We start from the raw sequence: 27,777 nt of genomic DNA, 5'->3' as shown, positions 1-27,777 counted from the left end.
AAACAAGTGAACATTAACACACACTGTATATTTATGGGGCATTGGCTTGCTCGCTCTCATAAATAATTGCTTGTTTGTGTTTTTCAACCCTCAATAAAAATCTTCAGGCTCTATTGGCTGCCTCTATTGTTCAATTTTTGATAACAACAATCAAAACAACATCGCGGTGGGTGAAGATCAATAGCCCACTCCACTCTCCCGTCGCCATCACAGGCGCGATGAAGAGAAAAGCCGGAGTGAAGATGCATTCCAACTCAGATCATCAATACGGTTCATGATCTTTGAGAAAAGAAATGTTCCAGGAGCAATGGTTAATAGTGTTATTTTCTTCTCACATCGTCACACTGTGTCCACTGACACCCCCAACACACACACACACACACTGCAACACACACCTGCCCCGCAGCTGTGTGTTGTAGCGTCCCTCTCCTATTAACCAGGTTGCCTTAGAATCAATAGAAAACATAAAGAGGCTTAATCTTTTCAGGTGCTCTGCGCTGATTGCCTATTACACAATAATAACACACCTTGAATCCCATGGAGCATGAGAGGGAGAAACACAGTCACCTCATCCGCACACATTACACACACAACCAGTCACACAGTAAATCTATAGGTTTACAACTGAACAGATGGTGTCAGTGGTGGCGCTGGGCCTTTATGAGGGGTGTTAGCTGGCATGCTAAGAGAAATTCCAGCAGAAACAGTGGGATATCAGGGGATACAGTTTATCGCCTCGTGGGATGAGACACTGCTGGTGTCTACTTATGTACACTCTGAGAAACAAGGGTTCCAAAAGAGTTCTTCTTGAAGTGCTGGGGTTCTACCCAGAAGCACTTGCTTCACTTGCTAGAACCCCATGGGTGGAGGCGAGATGAAACCCTTGGAATATAAAAAAGTTTTCAGCAGAACTCCCTGGTGGGGTTCTAGATAAAACCTCTGGGATTTCTTCAAGGGCTGGGGTTCTACCCAGAACCATTTGCTTCTGAAGAACCCTTTTTCTGAAGAAAAGGTTTGTCACATGTTCTTTGTAAGACTTTCATCAAAAGAACTGTTTTTGACGGAGAGAGTTCTTTAAAGATTGTTGAAATACTTGAAGAATTCTTTCATCAAGGGTTCTCTGTACCATAACATAAATGGGCTCTCAGTAGAACCCCCCCCCCCCAGTTGGGTTCTGGATAAAACCCTTGGAATATAAAAGTGTACTTGGTACAACCCACAGGGTGGGTTCTTGGTAGCAACCTGAGATGGTAGAACTGGTCTTGACAGAACACCATAGACAGGTTCTCTGTTGAACCTCTCATAAGGGCTTCTGGGTGGAACCTCCCAGAGGTATTTCTAGTTATAACCCTTTAGTTGGGTTCTTGGTAGATCTTTGTGGAAGGATTTCACGTGGAACCTTTAAAAAAAGTTCTACCAGGAACCAAAAAGGGTTCTCCTAGTGGAAGTTCTGTGAGTCAGTACAATTATATTTAGGACCTTTATTTCTTAGAGTGTAGATATGGTGTCCAGTGTTCTGGTATGCAGCTTTAGCTTATAGACGTTCCATAAGACTCATCTCTGCGGGAGAATAACAGCTGCTGCAGTATACAACTCCTGTGGAGGACAAAGTGAATTATTGGCTTAAGTTGTGGGATATGAAGTGGAATAAACACATCCTCAAAACCACACGTCATCAAAACCTCTTGGAGACAGATGCAGCTTTGCATTTCAACAATCAGCAGTGATAAACAGTCCAAATTCATGAGCAGCTATGCAGCTTTTCTTTCCCACATTCACTGAAGTCCTGTTGTAAGTCATTAGGTGTTGGGGCTGTTAAGAGTCGCGCCTCCAGAAAAGCCCCACTGAATTCCAGTGCTGTGGATGACTGGAGTCTGGTTGTTGACTCTGGCTGTGTTTCTATAAACTGAGCCAGCAGGACAGGTGGAGAATCTGGGAGTCAGGCAAGTCCAGGACTGGAATCCGAGCCATGGATGGACTGGAGTCTCCCAGAGAGCTTCTCAAACTTTCTTCAAGTCCTGGCAGGTGAAGGTGGGGAGGGAGATAGGGGGTGAGGGGAAAAGAAGAGGGAAGGGTTAGTTAGTTTCATGAGAACTTTGGCTGGAGTCGGACATTAGGTTCTCATATAGCTGTCCCATTGGGAACAGAGGCTGCACTTAACCCTTCGACCAGGGAACACGGGCCTATTTACAAATTATTGGCATTCTTAAATCCTTGGCAGATTGTAGCCCCCCCATTGAACTCCCTGCAGTTCTGACATATGGTCAACAAGGACTGATCTCTAAGCTACCCCTCCCAAACTCCAAGCAAACACAGAAGGGGGGTAGGGGGTAACCTAGCTAATACCCTTTTGGACAATTGAGCAGCTTGTTGGGGGGATCTAGTGGAATGGATCCTCAGCTCCTGTTGTGTTGGGATGTAAGGAAGCTGTGTTGGGACTACCTCTCAGTTGTACTAGAGCTGAGAGACATTTGTGTGTGTGTGTGTGTGTGTGTGTGTGTGGCCGGACTACAGACGGGCAGCGGACATGTGAGAATTCATTGAGCGTCTCAGAGCCTAGTCTTGATGACAGCCTGTCTATTTAGCAACGGCCCGCTGGGATGTTGCCCCGTCCCTCTTCTGCTCCGTGCACTAATTGGTCACAAGTGTTCCTGTCTCATGGTTGACTGTCCTGGCTTGTTTCTTCTGATTTAATAGCATGTTTCATAGGGCTTGGGTGTGGTCAGTGTGATTTGACATGGTCATAATAGAGTTACACATCTGGGAAAGTATGCAGTGTCACTGTTATACTGTGACAATTGCAAATCTCCATCATTTTTCTATTCACAACATCTGTATATAAATGGCTCGCTAGGCTTTGAACCAAATTTCACATGTGGGGTTTTTCTATAGACATTTTGACTGCACAAAGTCAAATCACGAAGTGTTGAGTCGCGTTTCCATTACCACTTATAACGCATGGAGCTGTGCCGAGTTGCACCTGAGCTGGACCATCTCCAGAGTCAGGCCAAGGTGCAGACGACTTGCCTCTAAGCAGGTTGCTGTGACGTTTCACAGAATGTGACCACCCAGTGATGACCCCCTTTCTCCCTCTAAAACAAGAGTGCGTTGCAAGACTCAACTCAAAGATGTTTTTAAAAGTATTCAGGTTCAGCTCTCAGTAGTTTAGTAGCTTCTAACTGAATCTCTGTGGTTTGAAGTTTAGTTTCTCTCCTGTGCCACTGTTTGTACCTTCAGGTATCTGCTTTATACTACTGTTTCATGTTCGCTTTCAGCTGGACAGGACTCATGATCCAATCGGTCAAATAATATTTAGAAAGTCCAGAGGAGCAAGATCATTCATACCCAATCCCCAATCAAGTTAACAGAGAATTAAACCGCAAATTTGCTGGCTTGGCTTGATTGCCTGTGTCCCTTCACTCAGTAGATTTTCCAAACCTTGAAAACAGAGCCAAGAGGAGGTGCAGAAGTCTAGTTTTCTGTAAGGCCACTTGAATTACATTATACTTAAAGGTCATTATGGAACTTTTGACTAATGACTCTAAATCTAAACTGCCTACCCCAGCTTTAATACATCCATGGCCCAATACTATGTCAAAATGTCTCTCCTGACCGCTTATATTGAGTTTCAGTGGACATAGACAAACTTATGTCCTTTAATTAACATCTACTAGTACTGCAGTTCCACTGTGTGACATTTATGTGAACTTGTGGAGAAGAGAAATCAGGACAGAGAGGTTACACGAGCAGTTCAGCACTATTTAATAAGCCTCATTCTCTTTCATTTGAAGCGCACGCAGCATGCCAAACATCCTTACAAAGAGCCCACACACCCTAATTAGCTAATATGCACTACAGCTTAAAATACCCCCACTGAACACAGGCCTTTTTTGGAGGGCATTAAAAGCCTAAATATGTGTTATCAGAGCATGTGGTGCACCCTGGGAAGCAGGATCCTCTAGAGATGGCTAGCTGACAACTGAACGAGCTTGGGAGATCACAGACAGGGAATGGTTTCATTACGAGAAGAAACACACCCTTCATCACACCTTGCACACTAAGCCTGTTTTATGTCAGGATGTTTTAATCTTTGTACTAACAGATAGGAAATAATTGCGGTCTCTCTTTGAGAGTCTCTTTCGGTGTCTGTGTACACAGACGTGCCTGCTTATGCATGAATGAGAGGCATGAGGGGGGTGAAGGTGACTTGAGTGACCATGCAATTTTGTGTGTTTTTTTGTCTTTGTGAGTGAAATGCGAGTAAAGAACACAGACTACTTTGCCCAAATCACTTTAAATGCTTCTGTAAAATCACAAAAATCCTATGAACACTTCCCATCACACACCCAGTTCCCACCCACTGGTTTCTCAGCCCCCCTTTGGGCTACATGGGGAGCCTCATTGAGAGGCCCAGTGGACAGAGGCTGGAAGATTCAAAAAGCCATCACATTAGCAATGGGATGGAACTAAACCATCTACCCAAGAGGACCGGCCATTATTCTGCTTCACGGCGAACACACAGGGAGCTGAAAGCGCTGCTGTTAAATCTCTGTGTTTTCAAAACCAAACCATTACTAATGCCCACAACAGCCTTTTATGCTAAACATCAACAGCCATTTTAGTTTGAACTGATTAATATATAAATATTGTAAGCCTAAGTGAATAGAAGGAGGGGTGTCAGTGAAGGCAGTGGTGAAAAGAAGAGGAAAAAGGGGGTTCCTGTGTGGAGTGGTTGATGCCTGCTGGGCTTATGGGGCTTTTAAGCAGTGGCCAAGGCCCGGGAGAGCCAGTGGTTTTTAGTTGTGCTACACTGACTTCCAAACTGGTCAAATTATCCGGTAAACGAGGTGGTAATTAGCAAGTGTTGGCTCATGAAAATTGTTCATTTAGTCCAACGAGACTGAACAAAGAGGCTGAGGGGCTGGGTGTAGACAGTGGAGCTACAAAGATGGAAAAAACCCTCACCTTTCTTCAAAGCAGCTATAATCAAATATTTTTATATCAACAACAAATCACATGCCTACTTGTATGCCACAGAGCTCATAATGATGAACCCACAGAGAAATGTCAGCCAACTCTGAAGTTCTCCTCTGCTCTACAAAGCTTTGTAGTGTCTTTCAGCAAGTTGTTTTGGTGTTCCGGCCCACAATTTTGCTGTTTTAGTTCACTTTTACTGCTCTCATAAAGTGCTTTTGGACTAGAGGAACTTTTCTATAGCTCTAACAGTCCCTTTTTGTTGTGTCCACACTGCAAGAACTGAGAATTATGAGTCTGTTTTGTAGTTTCTTAGTTCCTACTTCAGAGTGGAAACTCGCGCAGCACAGGAGAAATCTTGAGTGACATTGATTTATGGTGATTAGTCCAGATATAAGCGCACATCGATTGATCGAACATGTGAGCTAATCCAGCAGAAGTTGCAATAACAACGGCCAGCCAGCTTATGTTACTTTAATGTTCCTATTGGTGGAGTACAAACAGAAAAAAAACCCTTGTAGGTATGCAGTTCTGAGGGAGCTCCCCAGTGGGCAATTCCTCTCAAGGCTCTTTTCCACCAATTTAATTTGATCTTTGGTGCCATCTTACGAGTCAGCCCGAATTTCCCACCACTTTTGAGTGGAACCACTGTAATCAAAGATGCTCATCAATAGAGGGTGTTGCAAAATGCCCAACGATGTGTAGAATATGACATGCCCACTTTGGTTCCCAAGGACAGCCTGCTGAGTTTTGGTTCCAGAAGGAAACCAACCAATTTATTTTTGGTGGAAATGCTCTGAATGCTCCAAATTTAGGTGTACGAACCAGAACAGGGCTGGTTCCATGTTGGTGGAAACAGAGCAATTTGGTCTGAAAATGTCTATAGTGTCCTTTTCTAGCTAAAGTTACAGTTACAGCAGAATTGCCTTTTTTAATTTTGTACACTAACTAGTCAGAACCAAACATACAGACAGTGAGTGTGAAATGAACATAGTTAAGTGTTTAGCCCCTAATGAGGCAGATATTTTCCTCAGGAGATGGTGGAGACCAAAACAGAGCTAAAGGTCATTCAAGCAGGTGAACACAACGACAACTTCTAATATATCCTAATGTTACCCCATAACGCTTGATGTGTGAGTAGGAAAACTGTTTGCTAACAAGTTCACCATATCATTTTAAAATATTACAAAATGTCGATGCTGTTTCGGCTGCTTGCTAGAGACCAAAATCTGTTGCTGTAGTAATGTATTGTAAGTACTGGAGGTAACCTTGTGTTTAATGTTTTGTGTATTTACAAGCAAAGAGATCAAAACAATTATCTACTGTCTAAAATAATGAATTTATTTTATTTTTCTATAAAAACATCACAAAAACTAATTTGGGACCTTTTCTAAAAGTTGAGGTTTCATTGAGTCGTGGGGGCCTATCTTTGCGAGAACCTCTCTATCGTAAGTAACAAGTTGAGACAAGATGTTTAAAGGTTTCATTTGAAGCATATGTCATGTCTATCAGCTGTGAATCCTAACGCAAGTGACCGAAGGGAAGGGGGGAGGTGTGCAGTCACATTTTGCTCCCGTGTTGTTGTCTGTCTGCTCGCTGACAGCAGCAGTTGCAAGGCTGTGACTGCTAGCGCCAGAGGTGTTACTTTTCCTCCTTTGACTTTTTGGATTCATCACCCAATGAGCATAGGCTGTGACCCATAAATACGCCCACGGGTGAGCTTCCAGGGCTTGACTGTGCGTGCAGGGCAAGGTAACAGATTCCAGCTCAATGATGAGTCAGTAAATGGTTTTAGGGAAGCGGTCTGTTCAGCCCTTAATCAAAGACATGTACATTTCAAGGGTGAAGATTGAGGCTGATTTTGCTCCAGTAAACCAATGACCTAGTAACACAGATAATGGTTTCTAAAAAAATACTACATTTTGGAGTACCTTCTAGACCTTTCAATAGTACATTTTGATTGCAAATGTTCTAAAACACATATATATAGGATTTATTGCCATATCTGCATCTGTTTTCTCATCAACAATAGAGTTTTGAACATAAAATCTGACACATTTTCCTCTCTGCTAAATCATCTGACTCTTCTATTGTGGATAATGGCAGCAGGAATCAATGACATGCATCATATATCATGAAACAATGCTGAATAACAATTATATAATTAGGTAACAAAACAAATAGCACTGTTCGTCTGTCATGCATATCAACACATTTTCGAAACAGATCAACCTATTTCCCATTCATCACTGCTAACCATAATTTCATGTCCTCAAAAAGATGAGTTATGTCAAAGCTAAAAATGACAGTAAGATGGCTGGTTTGGCACGAATTCAAAAATGTTAATTGACTGCTTCAGCGATGACTTGACAACTGAGCCCGTGTGATCGATGTGCTCGTCGCCCTTTTCCCTCCGAGAGAACATCTCTCAGGATAAAACAAATACCATTCCACATTTGCCTTGACAAGAAACCTAGAATCCTGGGAGCAGGAGATGGCGGCGTATAAAAGTGTAATGATGACAAAAGACTGTGCCAGCTGCTCGGGTTACTGTACACAGTGCAGACACAACAAATGACTTACAATAATTAAACACAGGAAGAAAAGGAGATCCTCTGGAGAGACTGCTTCCTAGAATACCTTATGGAGTTTACTTAACCAACGTCAGCTCAAACTTTCTTTGAAAAGAGAGTGCAGAGAGAGATGAGCTGTCACTTTGTTTCCATTAATACAGTGATGTGCAGCTTAAGTTGTGAGAACAGTGTATCTCAGAAGTGTCGCCTTCAACAGAACAGCTTATTTAGGATAAATCCTCTTAATGAGTGTAAATATTAGATCAATCAAAGCTTATGTGTAGAGGCTCCAGAGAGATACATGTCTGGTGACCAGTGCTGGGCAAGTAGAGATGAAACAGTTTGAAAATATTATGTTGCGATGACGGTGACCAAAATTATCACAGTTATCATTATTATTCTGGTATTGTTAAAATGCGCTGAAAGTCCTGATATAGTACACATGGAAATTGTTTCACCAGGTTTTATGTTGAAATAATGATCAATAAGATAACCGTGAGTTTTTCAAAGCTTGATACTGTTTCATCTTTTTGGGCATGTTTCTGAAAAGTAATTGAATTACTTTACCAATTACTGTATATTGAGAAAGTAACTTTTGCAGTACTTTTAAGGATCTACTTCTATTTCTCTTATTGATGCACACATAGTTACACTATTTCAGTATGGCTATATTATTCTAGTGACATTTTTACCGATCATTGTACCCATTATAACTAATATGAGTTAGTAATACTCCCGACCACCAGAAGGCAGCAATGACCAGTGTTCCTACCGGTAAACTACACTTTTTCCTACTATTTCCTATGGTGTAGACCAGCCATTCTCATCTAGTGAGCTGTGGCCCAGCGAAGGGCTGTGGAGCACAAGCTAATGAACCGTGGAAAATAGTTAAAAAATAATTAAAATTAATAAAAAATGGATAATTTCAATTACCATTTATGTTTGACTAACACCACACCAATCATGCAGATCATCAGGAAGAGGCATCGCATCATCAAGTACAGTTTTGCCACTGTTGGCTGGCTAATGGATGCAGTGACACAAAATGGATTGTTTTTTATGAAAAAAAAGGGATGTAGGAGACACTGTGCTCCTGATGTAGACAGAACAATCTGGTAGAGGAAGACCACAGACTGTGTTGGATGTACATGTTAACCAGGCATTGCTACAGTCTGGAGTGAATAAATAATTCTTTGAATAACAGTTTATGTTATACTATGATTAAAAGCAAGCTCATATTAGGCTCACCATAAGGTTGGGTGATGTTAGATCATAAATTGGGGGGAACAGGCTGCATTTGACTATTATCCTCAGCAGTTATGCACAATTTTCGGGTGAGGAAAAAGTAATGAGTAAGCAGCCCATTTAAATTTCAGTAATTGAAACTGTGTTGAAAAAAGTAAGTAATTAATGTCTAGTTACTATGTGTTATTCCCATCACTGCTGGTGACATACCTTTAACAATCTGCTGAGCCACTGAGTGGCTGCACTTGTAGAACACCCTGGCACACAGTGGCACAAGCTCAGCATCCATCTTCTTCATGGCTTTCTTGAATGCATCACCAACTGCTTCTGTTACGTCCTTCATGCTGGTGGCCTCCAGGTCATCGTTGGACACAGCCAGGGAAAGTGAAAGCGAAGCACTACACGTGTCAGCTGACATTACAGTGTGGCACTCAATGGACGCGCATGCCACCTTTGTAGTCATGTGACAGGAAGTCCTTTCCGTGGGATCATCCTGAACTGCAGTTACATGAAGCTCAACAGCTGCGCCCTTTGGCAAGGCAGGTACCACGACGACCAGTAATGGCGCAGGTTTGCTCTCAGGCTCCCACGACAGGTCCTGCAACACAGACAGATGGTATTCAGATGAAGTGGCTCACAAATTATACACTGAGCTGTTCCACACACTACAATCAAATGTATGGCCCTCCTGCTGAGACACACGCTGTGCTATCTGACCACAAACATGGCTCCATCAACATTAAACATTATTGTAAAGCACATCATAAAATTCTACCACACGGCACCAAGACAGGCTTTTTACTTGACAAGACTGACAGGCTATCAATTAACATGAGATTGTGAGGTGACCCTCGGTAATGATAGCGTACAAACAATTCAGAAAGAATCCATATTGCTCACAGCTACCACAAACAAAATGCTTTCACTTTGAGCTGCATTTGCTAACATGACAGGTCCTATCCAAGATGACTTCTCACCTTTCTGGGAAGATCACTCACAACATGTTATGGCAGCTTCACCACACACACATTTAGCGGAAAACTGCCTCAATTTTACCCACAGAGCCCAAATCTCTTTATGTTTTCTCTCCTCTGGACCGAGGGCCATTAGCACTAACAAAATGTCTTGGAGCAGTGCTACAATGTGGCCCTCTAATAATACTTGGCTGTGGCTTCATCTGCTAATGGGAGAGAAATGAGTGTTTTATATAACCGTCATTTCAGTCGGAGTCGATAGGGCAAAAACACTTAACCCCCTTTTCAATTTGCTGGATCAATTTTCATCCACTTACACCCCACTTCGTAAGTGCAGAATAATAACAGGTTACTTACATTTTATTTTGATATTCACTCACAAAAAAAGGGGAGAAATCATTGACGAGAGCAGACGACGGCCTCTTTGTCCCTCCAACAGACGAGCCCGTCATGACCCAATCAGCCAGATTCACTGAAGCAGCACTTACCTTCAGATTAAACTTTAGCAAGCGCTTAATTGTGTATCAACAGCTAACCTCTTGCCTTGGAGAGTGTCCTGAATGAGCTTGTGTGCAGAGGTTAAGATTTCTATACTCTGCTGATTTTTGAAGAGAGCCTTGCTTTGCAGTGATCAACAATAACAATCACGAGAGCAGAGAACAATAGCCGTGTCAGCGCAGGAGCTCTTAGCATGTCAGACAAAGTGACAGCACACATACGTGTCCGATGCTTTGATAAATGTTATATTAGCACTTCTGGCGCAGGCTAGGTATTCTCCTAGAGGGAACTGCTCCTGCACTTGTCAATAGTGATTGAACATGGAGCAGAGAGTGGGAACTGTGGAGAGAAGTGACAGGACAGGGGGTCCTGCTCAGCCAGGCTTAAAGGCCACCCTGCAGGCCTTGGGTGCTGAGGTACTCTACCCAACCGACCGTCCACAGGGAGATCAGGGGACTTCAGCGCTGCAGCTCCAGCCTCTGGCAGGACTTTACTGTCATGGCACAGTTGCTGACTTTTTGTCAGAGAGCTGTCGGACAATGTTACATCAGTCCCCATTTGTTTCTTTATTAATGTACCCACCAAAATGTTACATTAGGTGGAAAGTTTGTCCGGCAGTTCTGTGGGAAGAAGTCTGCATGCACACTGCAAGCCTTAGTGCTTCATTCGGATTCACTGCTCATATCTGATTTTTTTGGTTGGTTGTTCACATTATACTATACTCCTCCTATACTAGAGTCCAGCGTGAGTTGGTCATGGTCCTGAACTGACCTGCTTGCATGCATATTGCTGTGTAACCAACATTACTGAGTGAGTTCACTGTATCTGTGTTTAGAATCTACACAGAACCACCTGTGCCCTTAACAACTCCTTCCTTACTTCACTTGCCAGTGGCTTGCTAACTTGTAAACAGACCAGAAAAGATTCAATTTTAGCTCTGATGAGTCAGAGAGACAATAATCCTGTCGTGGCAGAGAGGAAACCTCATCCTTTTGGGGAGTTTTCTTCCCAATTATTGGCCCAGAATAGAAGATTTAAACAAACGCAGCACATTGATCAAATTAAAAAATTATCGTTATGGCAGCAGATATATATATATACCCAATAATACATAGTCCAGGAAATTTAATTAGTCATAATATTTTAGTGTTAATGCTGTTCCTTGTCTTCACTGTCATTGCCATATAGACCTAACAACGCTGTTGCTGCCATTTTTGGCAATTATTTTAGTAGTAGTTCTATAGTTAGGATGGTTCTATAGTAACTAAATTCCTATCCTCAGGCAAAATAATTTTTTTTTTCCTAAATGCAGTTAGGAAACAGGTTTCTGTATACCAAAAATCCTAAGTGTCACTCAAAACTGAGATAAGATAGGATTTCAGACTCAGGAAGGTTTTATAATGAGGCCTCTGATTCCATGTAATTTGTACAACTTGGGCCACTTTTGCCTGTCGTGTGAACGTAGCCTAAATGTGCTAACGGTACAATGTTGTGTGTGCATGTGTGTATGTTTCAGATTTGACTGTGGTCAGAGCTCCATCACTGTGTGTGTGTCCCTGCCAGAGGAGTGAGAGGCAGAACACTGGCTGACATCCCTACATGACCAGAGATCATTTATTAAATTAATCCTATAAAATACAAACTTTGATATATGGTGGAGCTGAGTGCTGGAGTGGCAAGTTGGGAGGGCAGGCGGGTGGCAGAGTGTGTGTGAGTGTGTGTGTGTAGAGGGTTCTGTTCTGCTATGCACCAGCCACTTAACACAATCCATCTCATTACTTCATCCCACTTCAGTTGTAGGGCATGCAGCCATTCCCCTAGCGCTCCGTCACTCTGTAGGCAGCAGGTAAACGCATGAAGTCTGGATTTGCTGTGCTCAGCTCTCCATACTGATGGTGTGTGACCTGCCTCTCTTCATGTTTGTTTTCTTTCGCCCCACTTTCCTCCCTCCAACGTGCGTCCGTGCGCCTGGAGCGTGCGGCGGGTTGGAGGGCCGAGAGGCGTGAAAGCCGAACGGTAAACACGGTAATAAGGAAGTGGTGTAAAGGCGGGGAACAGCGGGGAGCTGATGGGACTGCGCTGCTTAGCCAGTTCCCCTACATTTCCTGCCCAGCGGGATGCCTTCAGCATGTGGCTCTATGTCTCAGCACTTACTGTAGTGCTGTCAGTCCGCTATAATATCCCTCCCCATTCACTTCCTCATTCACTGTTTTTTCTTAAGCGTCTGCTCCGAAGCTCATCAGACAGTTTGTGGAAATGAAACACACAGGGCCATGTCAGTGGGGTGAGGACAGGTTTAAGGGTATGAGGCCATTATAAAACCATGCCGGAGTCCAGAGTTTCTTCAAAAGTCCCAAGTAAGCAGAAAAGGAATAATGTAAATAGGATTAACTGTGGTATGCAGGGAAGAAACTCTCCAAAATGCAAATTCAGCACTATGAATCATTTATCAAAATTTCAACAAAACTAATAATTGCTTTAAAAATCTATTCCAAATTTCCATAATAACTTGTGTTTATGAATGGTGCATGTGGAAATATTAGCATTTTTAGTAGGGGTGTAATGATATATTGAATATTGCGATATTGATAATTAAAAATGTCTTAATTCTGTACCAGATTGTGAAAATATATACAGTGATATTAGTTGGTAAATAATTTTATTTTATACGAGGACTTCTGCCGGAGAAGGGGAAGTAACCAAGTACAAATACTCAACTGTGGAAAATAGGTGAGGTTTAGCTAGCTTTGCACAGAAACAGCCGGTAAAAATGTTCTTCATAGGATGACTCACTTTTATATTCTGAGCACATTTCAGAGCCTGTACTTTTTCACTTTTACTTGAGTAAAAAAGTTCAATCAGTATTATTACTTTTACGTGAGTAAAGAATGTGTGCGTTTCTACTGACTGCTGCGTTGCTTTTTGTTTTGCAATTGTACATACATAATTGAACATTCATTGCCAGAGACAGTTCATGCCAATTTTTTGCACATGGCTGGCTACTTCTATTTTATTTTATTAAAAAGGACAGCAGAAGCACTTTAAGTTAAAAGGAAAAACTAATTTTATACAAACAAATAAAATCTGTACTCAAAAGATATATTATTTAATACGCTGTTTTTCAAGTTGTCGTTTTTCTTATTTTTTTTTAAAATCCTGTTAAATATCATATTGTTGACTTTTTATTGTGGTATTTATTGTACTGTACGTTTTTTGCATCATCACAATCCTAATTTTTAGCCTTAATAACAAAAAAACATTCAAACCTGCTTAATAATTAATTTTTATTTTCAGCACGTTTTCAGAACCTGTTATTGCAACACAAAAGGATGTCTGTTTAACATTTATTGACTTATCACATCAAAATCTCCCTGCTCATCAAAACCTCTGCACACACACACAGACAAACAGGCTCATTGTGGTTTAATGCACCGTAAATACAATTTCACACTTGTAGCGACTCCAGTATGCTCCCAATTAACCCTGCAAGCTTCTTCATCCACCTGATTAGAGAAATTATCAACGCACAACAACAACATGGGCCTGTGGCTTCACAGACGTTAGACACTGGTGTCTCCATCATTTCACTTCACAGGTCTGCTGTCTGAAAATACACTGAAAAGTATACCATTTATTTCTTTATATATAAAACTGTGAGGCTACATAATGCAACATTTAACAACTGGAATTCAATTGACATCCATACCTTAATTACATATTACACGTGCTCATTTTAATCTGGATGCTTTATAAAGAACAGATGCATTATGGGAAAAAGAAGGGATATGAACAAGTGACAATTTAATTGCTTAAATCTCCAATACCTATATATAATAATGCAACTTATACAAAATGACTAACTGAATAAATAAAATGCAAGATGATGCATTTAAGTTCTTAAAGAGAAATATTGGGTATAACTTTCCCATTTTATATTCATTCTTAATATTAAATTTACTAGAGTAGAGTTTTTAATTCAATTAAACTAATCAGAATGCCAAAAACAAATTCATTAAGCACGTCTGATTGCACATAACAGATTGTTGTTCAACAAAATATGACATCACATTATTGCCTGGCATCAACTGATTTTTTGTATTTTTGTATTTTGACTGTATAAAAGAAGTCGACGTAGCCTCTGGGTCTGATTAAGCTAATTAAGCCAATGTGGAAGAGCAATAAACCTGCATTCTTCCTAATGGCCAACAGGGGGAGACGTCACTGGTTGCAAAATGAAGTCTGATTGTACAGGAAGTCAACTGCTTAGAGTCTAAGCAGTTGACTCCTCATTTTTCCAGTTGTTTTAAGCCTGCTATTTGCAAAATGAGCATCCCAAACAATATCACAGTTAACATGTTAACATTTACAAATGCACCTTGCTAACAAAGCTAGCTAGCTAGCTCTAGTGTTAGATGATAACTTTGCGTTTGTCCCTGTTGGACAAGTAACCTGTATTAAACATTGACTAGGGCTGCAACTAACAATAATTTCCCTGATTGATAAATCTGCAGATTATTTTCATAATTAATTAATAATAATAACTTAGTCAATAAAATGTTAAAAGAATTTTGAAAAATGGTAAATTTCCTCATGCCCAAAGTGACATAATCAGTTTTCTTCTTTTGACTCTTCATTTACTCTCACATATGACAAAGAAAAACAGCATATTTTTTTACATTTAAGAAGCTAGAATCAGCAAATGTTTGACATTTTTGCTCAAAAAATGACTGAAACAATTAATCTATTATCAAAATAGTTGGCAACTAACACCAATACCTCTTTCAATCGACTAATCAATTGATCAACTAATAAATCATAGACTTTCCATGCCCGCTCCTTCCCAGCTCCACCCACTCGTCAAAATATGATCATTTCTGGCTCTAAAACAAGCCAATGGATGATGTCACAATGGCTACGTCTACTTCATTTATACAGTCTGTGATTGGTATGTGTCACTGTATTAACATATTATGTTATCAGTCTTATTTTCTCCTTTTATCTTCTTTCTTTTTACCTCATTCTGTAAAATACTTTATTTTATAGCTTCTGCTTTGAAAGGGGTGGTAAAAAATAAATTTTTAACTGTATACAGTTAGTACAATTATGTAAATTTGAATTCCCTGTATGTTTGAAGACATCACCTCATGAAACCTATAAAATAAAGCTTTTTTTATGTCATCTGGCAGAGTTCTTTCTCTCTGTGGGAGTTATGTTATCAGTGTTTGACCTAGTGTTTGAGTTAAACTTTCTAATTACAATCAGTTCAAATGAGCACCGGTGCTTTGTATAATCTTCACCCAAGGGAGAGAGCATTACCCCAAGTTTGGGATTAAACAGTAGCCCCCTTACCACCACAGCCGCTCTCCCTGTCCTCTGCTACACTTATACATCCGCATTTGAAGTGGAAGACAGGGGAACATGTGACGACCAAGCTGGGAAGTCACACTTAGATGATCTGCTTCACAGGCAAAGAAAGAGCACGAGGCCAGGTCAGTAACCCACCAACTAAGCCAGCTCTGTTCTTAAGGGGGAGAACTCACCTGTTTACAGCTGGAGCTGTCAATCACAGCTGCTTAACCTGGGAATCAGCTGAAAATGAAACATGGTCTCTTGGTGGCAATCACAGGTCAGCTAAATGAATATTTTTTGATTGTTCTGACACGCCGCATGGACGCACAACAGATGGACAATGTTGTCCATCTTCAGTGACCTCTGACACGGAGCCGGTCCCAAAGCTTTGCCCTCAGCTAGCCTTGTTATCTGAACGACCCGATCTGCATGCTTAATTGATGGTACACTCTCAACGCTTTCAAGATTTCTATTCCACTGTGAGATACAATATGTCACACAAATTCACAAACAGACACCAGCTCCTGACTGAGATAAAAAAAACCATCATATATGTATTTACAGGAGCAAGATGTAACAATTGTGCATCCAAACATCAGTATTGTAGTCCATATAATGAGTAGAAGCCATAGACATCTCTGATGACATATCCCAGTCATCTTATGATTTATTACACTAAATACATTAGTTTAAATTCAGAAAATATTATTTAAAAGTCTAAAGAATATGACTGCTGGCCTTAAACTGTACATACTGCTATATTTTTGTAGAACTGACACAAAGTTGACATCCTCTCTCTCGTCTTTAACACCGTTCACAACTCAGCAGAGCCACATGTTGGAGGTGGGCGCCTGCCTCTCTCCCTTAGGCCCTATTCCCATGGCTAGACAGATTACTGTGGGAGGAGAAGGGCTGCCAGGGGAGACTCGTGCCCCTATTAGACGTATGGAGCAGGGGTTGTAAGCCGGAGCGGCGCAATGGAGGGAGGGATGGAGGGAGGTGGCAGGAAAGAGGGGTGGAGTGGGGGGGATAAGCTGCTCTGAGAGTTGAACGGAGCTCCAAAATGGTGTGTGGGGGCAAAGGATTAGGGAAGCTCTGAGGAAGACATCTGCTTCTGTGCCAAGCTCCACATTATCAAAGACACCAGCGTTTCCCACATCATCAACTTTTCATGAGTGCACTCACTGGTAAATATCAGTCGCAGCGGCTTGGGTCTCAAGGGGGCAGAGAGGGGTGAGGAACTTTCCCTTATTTCACAACTATAAAATACAATTCTGAAAGGCCTCTCTGAAAAACTTGGATATCATATCAAGTTTCTCTTTTTTTACTTATTCATGGACACATGGATCCCACTGTCTTTTAATCCATTAAATATGTGTTCATTCTATGTGGGAGTAGGATCGTATTATAAGTATGATCAATATTTCCTCTGCATCTATAATAAAACAGCCAGTCATTGCTCTTCTTCTTAACCACTGGTATATATTTCACAAACAAAAATCTCTGACCTCCTCTTCCTCTGTGGCCCTCAGCATGCTCTCCCACACGGCCCTGATGATGGGGATGTCTTGGTGTCTCGTGGCGTAGCAGTGGGCCTGGACAACATGAGTTAGCGTCAGGCCGCCGATCACTGCCTCCAGAACCTTCTTCACATAGCTGAAAGACAAACGGGCCTGCGTCCTGGTGCCAGCCTTTGCCAGCTGCATGGTGCAGGGGACCAAAGCGATTTGGCCGGCACAGAAAACCGACTGATCAACCTGGAGAAAAGAGCATACAAGAAAAACAGAAGAATGTGGGCTTTATTATGGCAAAACCTGCAAGATAGAGTCTACAGCAAAACTAGCAGCTTGTTGAGGCTGTTCTTTTACACTGTTCTGCTTTGAGATAAATGCAAATGTCAGGATGCTAACATGCTCACAATGAAATGGTGACAGAAGGCACTGGGCAACTGGATATCAGTGACTGGCTGAGCAGATCACCGGGTTATTTTTGTGATTCTATTTTGGTAATAAAATGTTCTGCCTCTGAAGAATAAGCAACAGCCTCCAATTCAGCAGTGCAGTACAGACCCACTGAGCCAGAGGATGAGTGGGAGGAAAACAGCCAGTAGAACCAGAATATTTTCACATTTAACTTAGTGAATTAAAGACGTATTTTGTGCAAATCAAAATTCTGTGATTGCTGGAACAGTGTTAAGACTAACCAAAACAATTTTGGTGAGTTTTATTTTGGTTGCTGGGAACATGAACTCCTGTATCACATGAATGTTGAGCCAATCCATCCTGTAGATTTTGAGATATTCAAGATAGTCATGATGAGACTACAGATCCTTCAAGATTTTTATTATTACTATATGGTGTAAAGTGTTTTCCTGGTTTTAAAGACTCCATTTCAATAAAGTGATATAATTTTCTGAACTCACCAGACTGTTCTTGCTGTTCTATTATTTGCCTTCACCCACTTTCAGTCTTTATATGCAAATTACTGATGAGTATTTCTAAAAATCTCATTGGGTTAATATTATGTAAAAGCAACAATAATCATCCCTGCAATATTGTCACAATACTGATATCAAGGTGTTTGGTGAAAAATATTGTGATATTTGTCACACAGTCACAAAAATACACAGGCTAAAGCCTTACATCTGTCGACTAATCAATATTTGATACTTCACTACAGCCTTGTAGAGAACTGTTCCAGGAGGGTAGGTTTGGTAGTAATCAAAATGACTGAACAAAAGGAACGCACACTGTACAATGTACTGTTAAGACTGGATAATTTCAGCAAACTGCAAAACTCTTGGTAAAAAAACAGAAAACAAAGTAATCAAACTTAAAAATTAGTTTTCTAAAAAAAAAAAAGCACAATATTCATCAGTGAGGTGCTATAATCAAATTAACATTAATTATAAGTGTATGTTTGAGCAGCGCTGCATTAATTAACAAGTTCCACCTCTGCCATTTTTCGACATCTTATCACCAACAGTTCTAATTTCACAAGCAGGTATTCTGTGAGAAGCCTGCCAATGTATCTCTGTGGCACCAGTGTTATTTATAAGCACAATTACCCATGTGATAATAAGCTCAATTCTTTGCTAAATACCTCCGTTAGAATTAAGCGTCTTCGTATAATGAAACCTGAAAAAAAAAATCCATCTGTTTAATGCAGAGAGATGAGTGGGGATGAGGAGTAGCATTAAGGAGGTCGGGTCTTTAGAGACGCTGCAGTTCACTGATGTTTGAGGTTGTATGACATTAGTGCAGGACACTAGCTGTTGGTCAATGCAAATAGCTGTTGGTGACATGTTGATAATTGCTGGCCTTTGCAGGGACCTCAGAGCACATGCAGGTCTCCGGGGAGGATCAGGAAGGCCTGAATCAATTGAAACATGGCCCGAGACAAGGTCCTTTACTGATTAGCAAAGACACAGCGAGATTAACAGGGTTAGCATTGACCAGGGGCCGTATTACAGAAACTTCCTAACTTGCACGTCCTATCTTAACTGTTTAGGAACCATGGCAATTATGGTTAGGACCTGATCCTAGAAAAATATAATAACTGATGAGCAGTTCCTATAAGTCAATGTTCCTATCCTAAATGAAGATAGGAAATGATTATTCATCAAACATCCTAACCTAACCAAAATCTGAAATAAACTCCTAACTTTAGGATATCTGTTGAGCTGTCCTAACTTTCACTTTTCCACCTGTAGTAGTGCCTAACTTTTCCTAATGCTAGTTAAGTTTTGGTTCTGTAATGCATGATGGGAAAATTCTATCTTAGCCTCTTCTTATCTTAGCTTAAGACTTAAGTAAAGACAGGTTTCTCTAATACAGCCCCAAAAGTAAAGCCCTTTGTTTTATTTACTTGACTCAGTTTGATAAAGCCTACACAGCCATGACACAACTTGTTCAAAGATAGAAAACTGAAAACAGAATATTTTCCTCTTGCTGAAATGTATGTCTTTTTATGAGACACAAGCAGAACAAGATGCTAGCCACACAACTATTTAGCTAGAGGGCAGACACGGTCACAGCCATTTCCATAATCAGATGGGTTTGCCATGATCCCCGGCTCCTGGGTTCACTTGTCAACTTTGATGAATCCTCAGCTTCCATCTCTGCTGCTCCAAATTACTGGGACAGTGCGGGAGACAAGAGATGGAGAGAAGATGGGCGCGAGCGAGCGAGTGAGTGAGTGAGGGGGAAGAAAGGGGAGGAGATAAGGCCCTCGTTGCTTTCAACCAGTTGGATCAATCACCGGATCATTTACCTGTGAGCACAATCTGCCCGAGCGTCCGTGTTACTATGTCTGCCTCACATAAAAGCTGGATTCCCACACATCAACAACAAATTGTCATTGGCATTCCATTTATGAGCCATCAAATGCCATCATATCCACTCCGACAAAGAAGGGCTCCATCAGGTTGGACGGGTGGCCAGAATTTCTTAACAAGCTGGTCCTCATGAAAAGAGCTTGCTCCATTTTGAATTCATAAAGGCTGGTTACCATTTGTCAATTTGAATATCAAAAGGGGCTAGCATGGGGCCCCTTCACTGTTAAAGGCAGACTCCCATAGCTTCTACCAAGCAGGTGTGTGATGATCAATTATTAAGGATCCCACTCTGGTTACTCTTAGTGGGAGGTGGAATTGGGGATTTGGGGGTTTTGTGGTGGTGGGGGCACATCTATCTGTGGTGAACCTGGATGGGGGGGAGACACGGCGGAGAGAAGGGGAGAGCGAATACTATTTACATAAAATTAACAGTTCAAAAGAATGAGTTCACACACCAATCAAACTTGTTAATTGACTGTCAATGGTGTGTCCCTGAATATACAACACAACTACATTATTCATCTTAGGCCTTGACAGCGAAGACAGTCCAATTTGCATGGGCGTTCTAAACGTGATCAACAACCACAATGCCACATGCATTTTTAATAGGACAGAGATGGGATCCTTTAATATTCATAAGGGTCAAACAATTGCATATGACATTAAACTTTCTATAACAAGGTAAGTATTTTTCAAATGCTAGCCTTAGCAGTCTAAATGGCCCACAGAGAAAAGGGCCAGTGAATCAATACTCCACGTTCTTCTTGGTTTATTGCTGTTCTCCTGTGCTTTAATTATATCTGATAGTTGCTGTCATAACTTTTCAGAAATTTCAGGTTTTAGTAAACGCCTGTAAGGGCCAAAATTAATAAATTTTTTATCACATCTTGGATACATTTTTCAATCAGATGTAATGGGAGGGCAATTTTGACAAAATCAATGTCACAAAAAGTATTAGAGCGATATATAATTTTCAGTATTTGATGGTGTTTACTAAAGAAGTAAAAATGATTAAAAAGTAAACCCATTTTTGTCCCATTTAGTCGACTGGTCAAATGTTTGTTTTTATCTTTGTTTTTGATATTTCACAACGAACCTTGATTGGCAAACGGAACTGATTGAAACTAGACGTGTCAAAATATAGTTGCTGTCCCAATTTTTTTTGTAGAAATTTCATGTTTTAACACTGCCTTTGGGAACACAAATTAACATTTTTTTTTTATTAGAGCAGCTTGTCCATCAGAGAAAACCTACACCTATAGGTGGGCAATTTGGACAAAATTCATATCACAATAAATATCAAAGCAGCATTTAAGACTGATGCATACATTTAATGCATTGAAGCAGCAAATGTTTTCACATCAAGAACCCATAAACTAGACCCATTTATCAATATTTCATTTGCCACTTAAAACAAATTTTAAGATGAATTTGACTGATAGCATTATTATTTTTTTTAATTACCTTAAAATATTGCAATAATATCATTATCATGAATTCTTTTGCCCATGATAATCGTGTAGTGAAAAATCTGAAACTGTGACAGCCCTAATTTAAACATAAGAACTACAAACAATATCACAATATCTCTTTCTGAGAATTTTATTACTATGTAGGTTACAGTGTAGAAACTAGAGCTGCAATGATTAATTTGATCACAAATCAATTATTATTCACTACGTATTTTGATCAGTCATTCATTTGGCTTTTTTAAGGAAAAGAAATTTCAAGGAAATGTTTTTTAAAGGAAAAATAATGAAAATTCTCAGATTCTAGCTTCTTATATGTGAATATTTTCTGGTTACTCCTGTATGACAATAAATGAATATCTTTTCAAGGAATTTAAGGACGTCATCCTGGGCTTCGGGAAACACTTATTGACAATCTTCACAACATTCTGACATTTATATTGACTAAACAACTAATCAATTAACTGAGAAAACAATCAACAGATTATTGACTATGAAAATAATTGTTAGTTGCAGCCCTAGTAGAGACACAATCGCGACGATACTGAAGGATCAACCAAACAAGCTTCCAATAACTTCCAACAACTAAAGCAATCTCAACACACTCTTTCCTGCTTGGCTGTATTTTTGCTCATGCTTTACCAACCTTTATTTCATGGTTACAACACTATCACTTTTCTAATAAACCAAATGACATGTCAAAAGGTCACCATCCCCCAAGACATTCTCTGTCTCCCTCCACCCCTGCGAGCTGCAGACAGTAACATACATGTAAATGTACTCAGGAAGCGCCTGGCGGTGTCTCGTTTCAGGCTGGTGTGTCTGAGGTGTTTCTAATTGCAGTTTTTGTCAGAGGGCTTCCAGAGATGACCAGACAGTGCTAGACTATATTCACATTGGTGTTGGAGCCCTCTGGGCCCCCATCGTGTTGAAGACGTCTCCGAGTGTCATTAGCGGAGCTTTGGAATGGTATGGATGAACTGGGCTGGCCTGGATAAAATGACCTGGTATTGACGAACAGTCAGGTTTTTCTGCCTGGTTCCAAGGACAGAGAGAGGTGGAAAACTGCTCCACGGCTCCTATCAGATATGCTAATGGTCACATTTCTCCCCATTGAGACCTCATGCATAATTTAACCAGGAAAATGATAATACAAAATGTGTAAAATAGGTTAGATTAATATGGTGTAACTTTTCCCTCATGCAAGGACACATGTAACCAAGCTAAAAGGGTAATGGCAGTACAGTAGAAGCTACAGGGTGGGCAATCAAATGCAAAATGTAATTAATATTTGTTATATGTCTGTTCATAGTGATGTTACTACATCTTTGAATGTTGTTTACAGCCTCATCATAGAGTATGGGTAAATGAGTTCATTTTCAGAGCGCCAGGGAAAGGCTTTCCAACTCATAGTTTAAACTTTTTAAATATTTTTTTTTTAAGTTTTCTGAGTTTATTTAATAGCTTAGTGGTGACACTAATGTTTGTTTGTTTTTTTAAACTTTATTTATTGCAAGACAAAATTAATTTATTTGTTCTTTGGTTGAAAATGTCAGAAAATGGTGAAAAATGTCAATCAGTGTCATAAAAGACACATAGAAGATAGACAGATAGAAGACAGAGGAGCTGATATCTGAGAATTTGGATGCTTTTTAGTTAAAAAATTACTAAAAAAGCTATTATCAATAGTTGCCGATTAATTTAATAGCCAATTAATTGATTAATTGTTGCAGCTTGCCAATAGTTTATAATGAATATAGACAAAATGTTATAGAAACATGTTGTGTGAGAAGCACTAGGGCCAGATTCAAACCAAGGCTGCTTGGTATGTTCCATTCAAAACTAAATTTGGTATATTTACTGTAAATGGGACACTCTTTGGATCACTTTTAATCCCGTATGGAACATTCTTAATAAATGTGACAAATTTCCAAATTTCTGTCTTCGCTTTAGTAATTTTCTTCTTTTCTTGAATATTTTAGGGTTGGCAAATAGCTCAAAATAGTTCAAAATGTGCGGATCAAAAAACTGAGGTTGAAGTTTTGTTGAATGTATTTAAGTGCATATATTATTTCTGCTTTTTTGGCGGGGATTTGATATGCAACGACTGTTTAATCCTTGTGTGGTGGATGGCAGTTTGTCAGGGATGTGTGCTGTGATTTCATCTTGAACTGGCTTCAAGTCTGTGGGGCTCTTTCAGCATTAGTGCATTCAAAGCAGATCACGTCTGGGAGTGGGAAATGATAAGAGATGGGCTCATGTTGTGCTGCGCCCTGAGGAAATCCTGCCTCTTCTGACACCTCATTTCTACAAATACAAACCTTTCAGGAGAACCACAACCGTTCTTCCCTCCACAGAATTTCTCCCCATGTTAGGCTTCTCATTTAAGGCTTCATGGGAAGGGGGAGGGAGATATTTGCCTTTTTTATTCCCTCCTCTTTTTTTTCCACTATCTCTATTTTTTTGCTTCCTGTTTGTGCTCCAGTTTGAGCCTAACCCCTGTATGCTCAACTGTCACACAAAATCAGTGTTACTTAAACGGCGACATAAATAGCCGTATGAAGTGCACAAAGAAAGGCAAGTATAGGGCATCTCTGAATGCATTCTCTCAGGTCTAAAACTGCACATTTATTCAGAAAACAAACCATCAGCATATGCTCAAAACACAAGGTTTTGATGGCAACAAATTTAGAAGAATTCTCAAAATTACACAACTATAATGAGCCATTGTTGAGACAACGTGTGGTCAGTCTGAGTCGGGGACACTGGCCTTTCCCCAACCCCCACCTTCTCCGAGCTTATGTGTATTTTTCTGTTGTGCCTGGATGTCTGCCCTCAACATGCCCACTGCATAGACATTGAACCGTGTGGAAGAGTAACACTGTCATGTCAGTTCTGGTCAACTTTATGGTGGTCAGGAGCTGCTGCCGCTCAGTACTATAAGCAAGGTCAGGGGAGCCTGACTGCTGGATGCTCAGGGAGACGCATCTGAATGCCACCGGGCATGAATAAACAAATAAATAAATCTTCCCACCATCATAAAAAAAAAAAAAAACACTTTTACAAGAAAATAACACTCTTTTTTGATAAAATTTGTTATGTTTTGTTTATGTCTAAATTTACTCTTTCAATAATGATGTTCAAATGAGGAAATAAGATTAAATATAACAACAAATTGTCTGACGCTGTGGAGTATTGTGCCACACCAGAGCTGGGCTGTGGATGAAGAGTGATAGAAGGGCACGGTTTTTCATTGCGTTAGGCAAAATGCCCTGCTGCCTTCAACTGTCCCGACCTCACATTTTTTGACAAATTGGTTGTGAGGCTTTTACGACTGATGCACATATCGCAAAAATCATTTCTGCCAAGCTTCCTCTATGACCTGCCCGTGGGACATGACAAGCCCCTCCATGCATCGCTCTATCAAACCGAATCTTTCCAGGACAATGCAAATTATGACAAATTCCATCATCCTGCATTATGCGCTTTCCCGCTAATCTCCCTAATTCGAGAGAATCGGGGAGGGTCTCGCTGTTTCAGCTGAGGGGCATGTTGTCTGATTGAATGATGCTGAAACTGCAACCCTCAACCCCCGTTCTTTCTCCCTTCCCAGCTGTGACCACCTCGTCTCTTCTGTCTTTTCATATTTTTCCTCTTTTTGAAGCTGCATCTCTCAGTCTGGCTGGTAATGGGAGCACTAACTTAACCTGGGCACAAAAGAATCATGTCAACATGAAGTTCAGTAAGTCTGTTTGTGCGTGCAAGTGTGTGCGGTATGAAGGATACGACCACAGTGTGAAATGTCTGTTCTGCATGAGACCGTGCGAATGTCAAAAACAAATCAGCCTGCGACCCAGCAACACGAAGCTGCTGGTCCAGAGAGGAAAGTCCTCAGCGTCCACATCCAAAGCATCCAGTTAGACATACACAGACAGACCCCGTTCTCCCTGCCCTGGTGCTACCCTGTTGCTTGTAATGGACACAACATGAAGTTCACAAGTACAAGATGAATCACAGACAAACAAAACATGAAAGACAGAGTGAACAAGACGGTGCAGAAAATGCAGAGGAGAGCAAACAGAGATGCAGTCCCTTGTCGTCTCAACAGATGGCAGTATGGCTGCACTAAAAAGGCAGCTGGAGCATCAACAATGCTGTACATACAAAGTCCACTCAGTCCATGGACAGGCTGGCTAGACAGCCTCGAAGTCGTCTTGGATTTTCTTCTTTTTCCTTTTTTTCTTAAGCAAAGTCAAAATGTTTGCATAAATAAGCTGCAAATTCCGACAGTGAATATGGATGAAGGAAAAATGCTAAAATTGTTTGGGTTTTCATTACAATATCAGCACTAAGTGTTGCTCCGTCTTTATTTTTATTGTTAACTACTGAAAATTCAGTGTAGCCAAAAGGTGTCTATAAAAAGATGAATAGTAAAAAAATGAAATAAAATAAAACTAAAATCTAAAAAGAATGATTTTAAAAATAAGAAACATACGTTTATATTTACTTTGAAAGGTTATTTTACTGTAAGTGTACACCAGTGATAACAGTGTTCTCACTGATAAAATACTATGTGCTGAAACTGTCCTGAATCTCTACTGAAAAATAGAGCAAATATTCACATTTGTGTCAGGGCATCAAATTCAACTCAATAAATTTCGACATGTGGAAAATATTGTGTACTCTATATTATATTGAACTCTTACCCTGAGCATCTCTACTTCATTACATTACTTAGACTCGCGGGGCCTGACATCCCCTTACATAATAAATCCATAATATCAATAATAAATATATATTAAAAGTGAACATGCTGATATGTCCGCAGAAAAAAACAGGAGACTGTATATTATTCATCTGCAGCAGCAGTTTTTACCTCAGTAAAGCGTGCTTTGATGACAATGGCATTTGAAAAATGAACGACCCAGGTTAAAAGTTACTACTCAGAAGAATTGCTCCATGGGAAATTTATGATGAAGCGAGTGGCCAAAAGTAAATGGAATGTAAATGCTAACTCTTTTCTGAGTCATCTGTAGCACTGCTAAAAAAAATGTCTAATAAATGAAGATAAAATGCTTGCACACTGTTGCATGTGGATGTAATAATCACTTCTAACCGGAGGCGTGTGCATCTTATAGAACTGCAGACAGAAACATGGCAGAGCATTATAATTATAGAAATCATGTATAACAGCATGTTTCCTAAAATAAACAAACTACAGTACAGTGCTAGGAGCAATCAGTAGGTGAATCTGCTGCAATAACAAGCCATCTTTAACAGTCTGGGTTGGTAACAATTAGTGTTTGTTGGGAACATATCAATCATGGTTCCTCTTTGTTATCACATTTATTCTGTGCTAACAAAACACTATTAATAAAATGCTGGACAGTTCTGTTTGGCTGTTAGCTATACATAAAAATATGAAAGCATAATGCAGTTTTTCATGCACCTATTTTCTTAAGTTTAATTCAATTAATTAAATTTAATCGAAGAAATTCCGATAGATTCATCAAATGATTCTATTTCTATCACAGGGACGGGTGATATGGCTTATGAATAATATCTCAATATTTTTTACACTAAGCCACTATCACTAAAAAGCCTGGATACACTTGAGGTTTCCACCTGCTAAAAGAATGTTTTTCCTTGCTACAGTTGCCTCAGCACTTGCTCTTGGTGGGAACAATTTGGTTTATAAGGAGTACAGTCTAGACCTGCTTTATATGAAAAGTTCCCTGAGAAAACTCCAAACTTCAGGCTGCTTAATCTCTACTCGATACACATTTTCAGAGCTGTACCGATTATGAATCAATTATTAACTTAATCACCGTCTAATCTGATAATCTATTAATTGGTCTGATTATGTTTTTAAGAAAAATCTGTGATTCCTGTTTCTTAAATATGAATATTTTCTGGTTTATTTACACCTCTATGACAGTAAACTGAATATCTTTGGGTTGAGGAAAAAAACAGACATTTGAGAACACCATCGCAGGCTTTGGGAGACAATGATTGTCATTTTTCACCATTTCATGACATTTTATAGACCAAACAATTGAATTCAATGGACAATGAAAATAATCATTAGCTGCAGCCCTACACATTTTCTCTAAAATAAAATACCATGAATTCTAAAACTGAGATACTCTCATAGGATACGATGTATTGCTGTTAAAATACACAACAGCATATAAAGTAGGGCTGGGTAATATGGACCAAATCAAATAAAATCAAAATATGTTTGTCTAAATACCTTGATATTTCTAGATATTACTGAAACACTGCAGAGATGACTATTGGTGCTTTCACAAAATATCAACACAATGAGATTTTTGAATAAAACTGTCTTGTGAGTTCAG

General features: G+C 40.1%; 1 protein-coding gene across 1 annotated transcript in view; it reads right to left on the bottom strand.

Annotated features, from left to right (window-relative positions):
- Positions 1-1,177: 1,177 nt before the first annotated feature.
- The window catches only part of dph6 (diphthamine biosynthesis 6), an 84,678-nt gene continuing 58,078 nt past the window's right edge, over positions 1,178-27,777 (bottom strand). The window contains exons 13-15 of the mRNA XM_084742408.1: positions 17,122-17,370; positions 9,003-9,390; positions 1,178-2,018 (exon numbers count right to left, since the gene is read on the bottom strand). Of these exons, the coding sequence (XP_084598534.1) occupies positions 1,900-2,018; positions 9,003-9,390; positions 17,122-17,370 (756 nt within the window). The 3' untranslated portion in view covers positions 1,178-1,899. The remainder of the gene's footprint in view (positions 2,019-9,002; positions 9,391-17,121; positions 17,371-27,777) is intronic.

This window comes from Lutjanus erythropterus, chromosome 18, assembly GCF_056507025.1.
Source record: "Lutjanus erythropterus isolate fLutEry1 chromosome 18, fLutEry1.hap2, whole genome shotgun sequence".
Classification (NCBI taxonomy): Eukaryota; Metazoa; Chordata; class Actinopteri; order Lutjaniformes; family Lutjanidae; genus Lutjanus; species Lutjanus erythropterus.
Note: the sequence above shows the minus strand (reverse complement) of the source record. Positions and strands in the feature narration are given on the sequence as shown.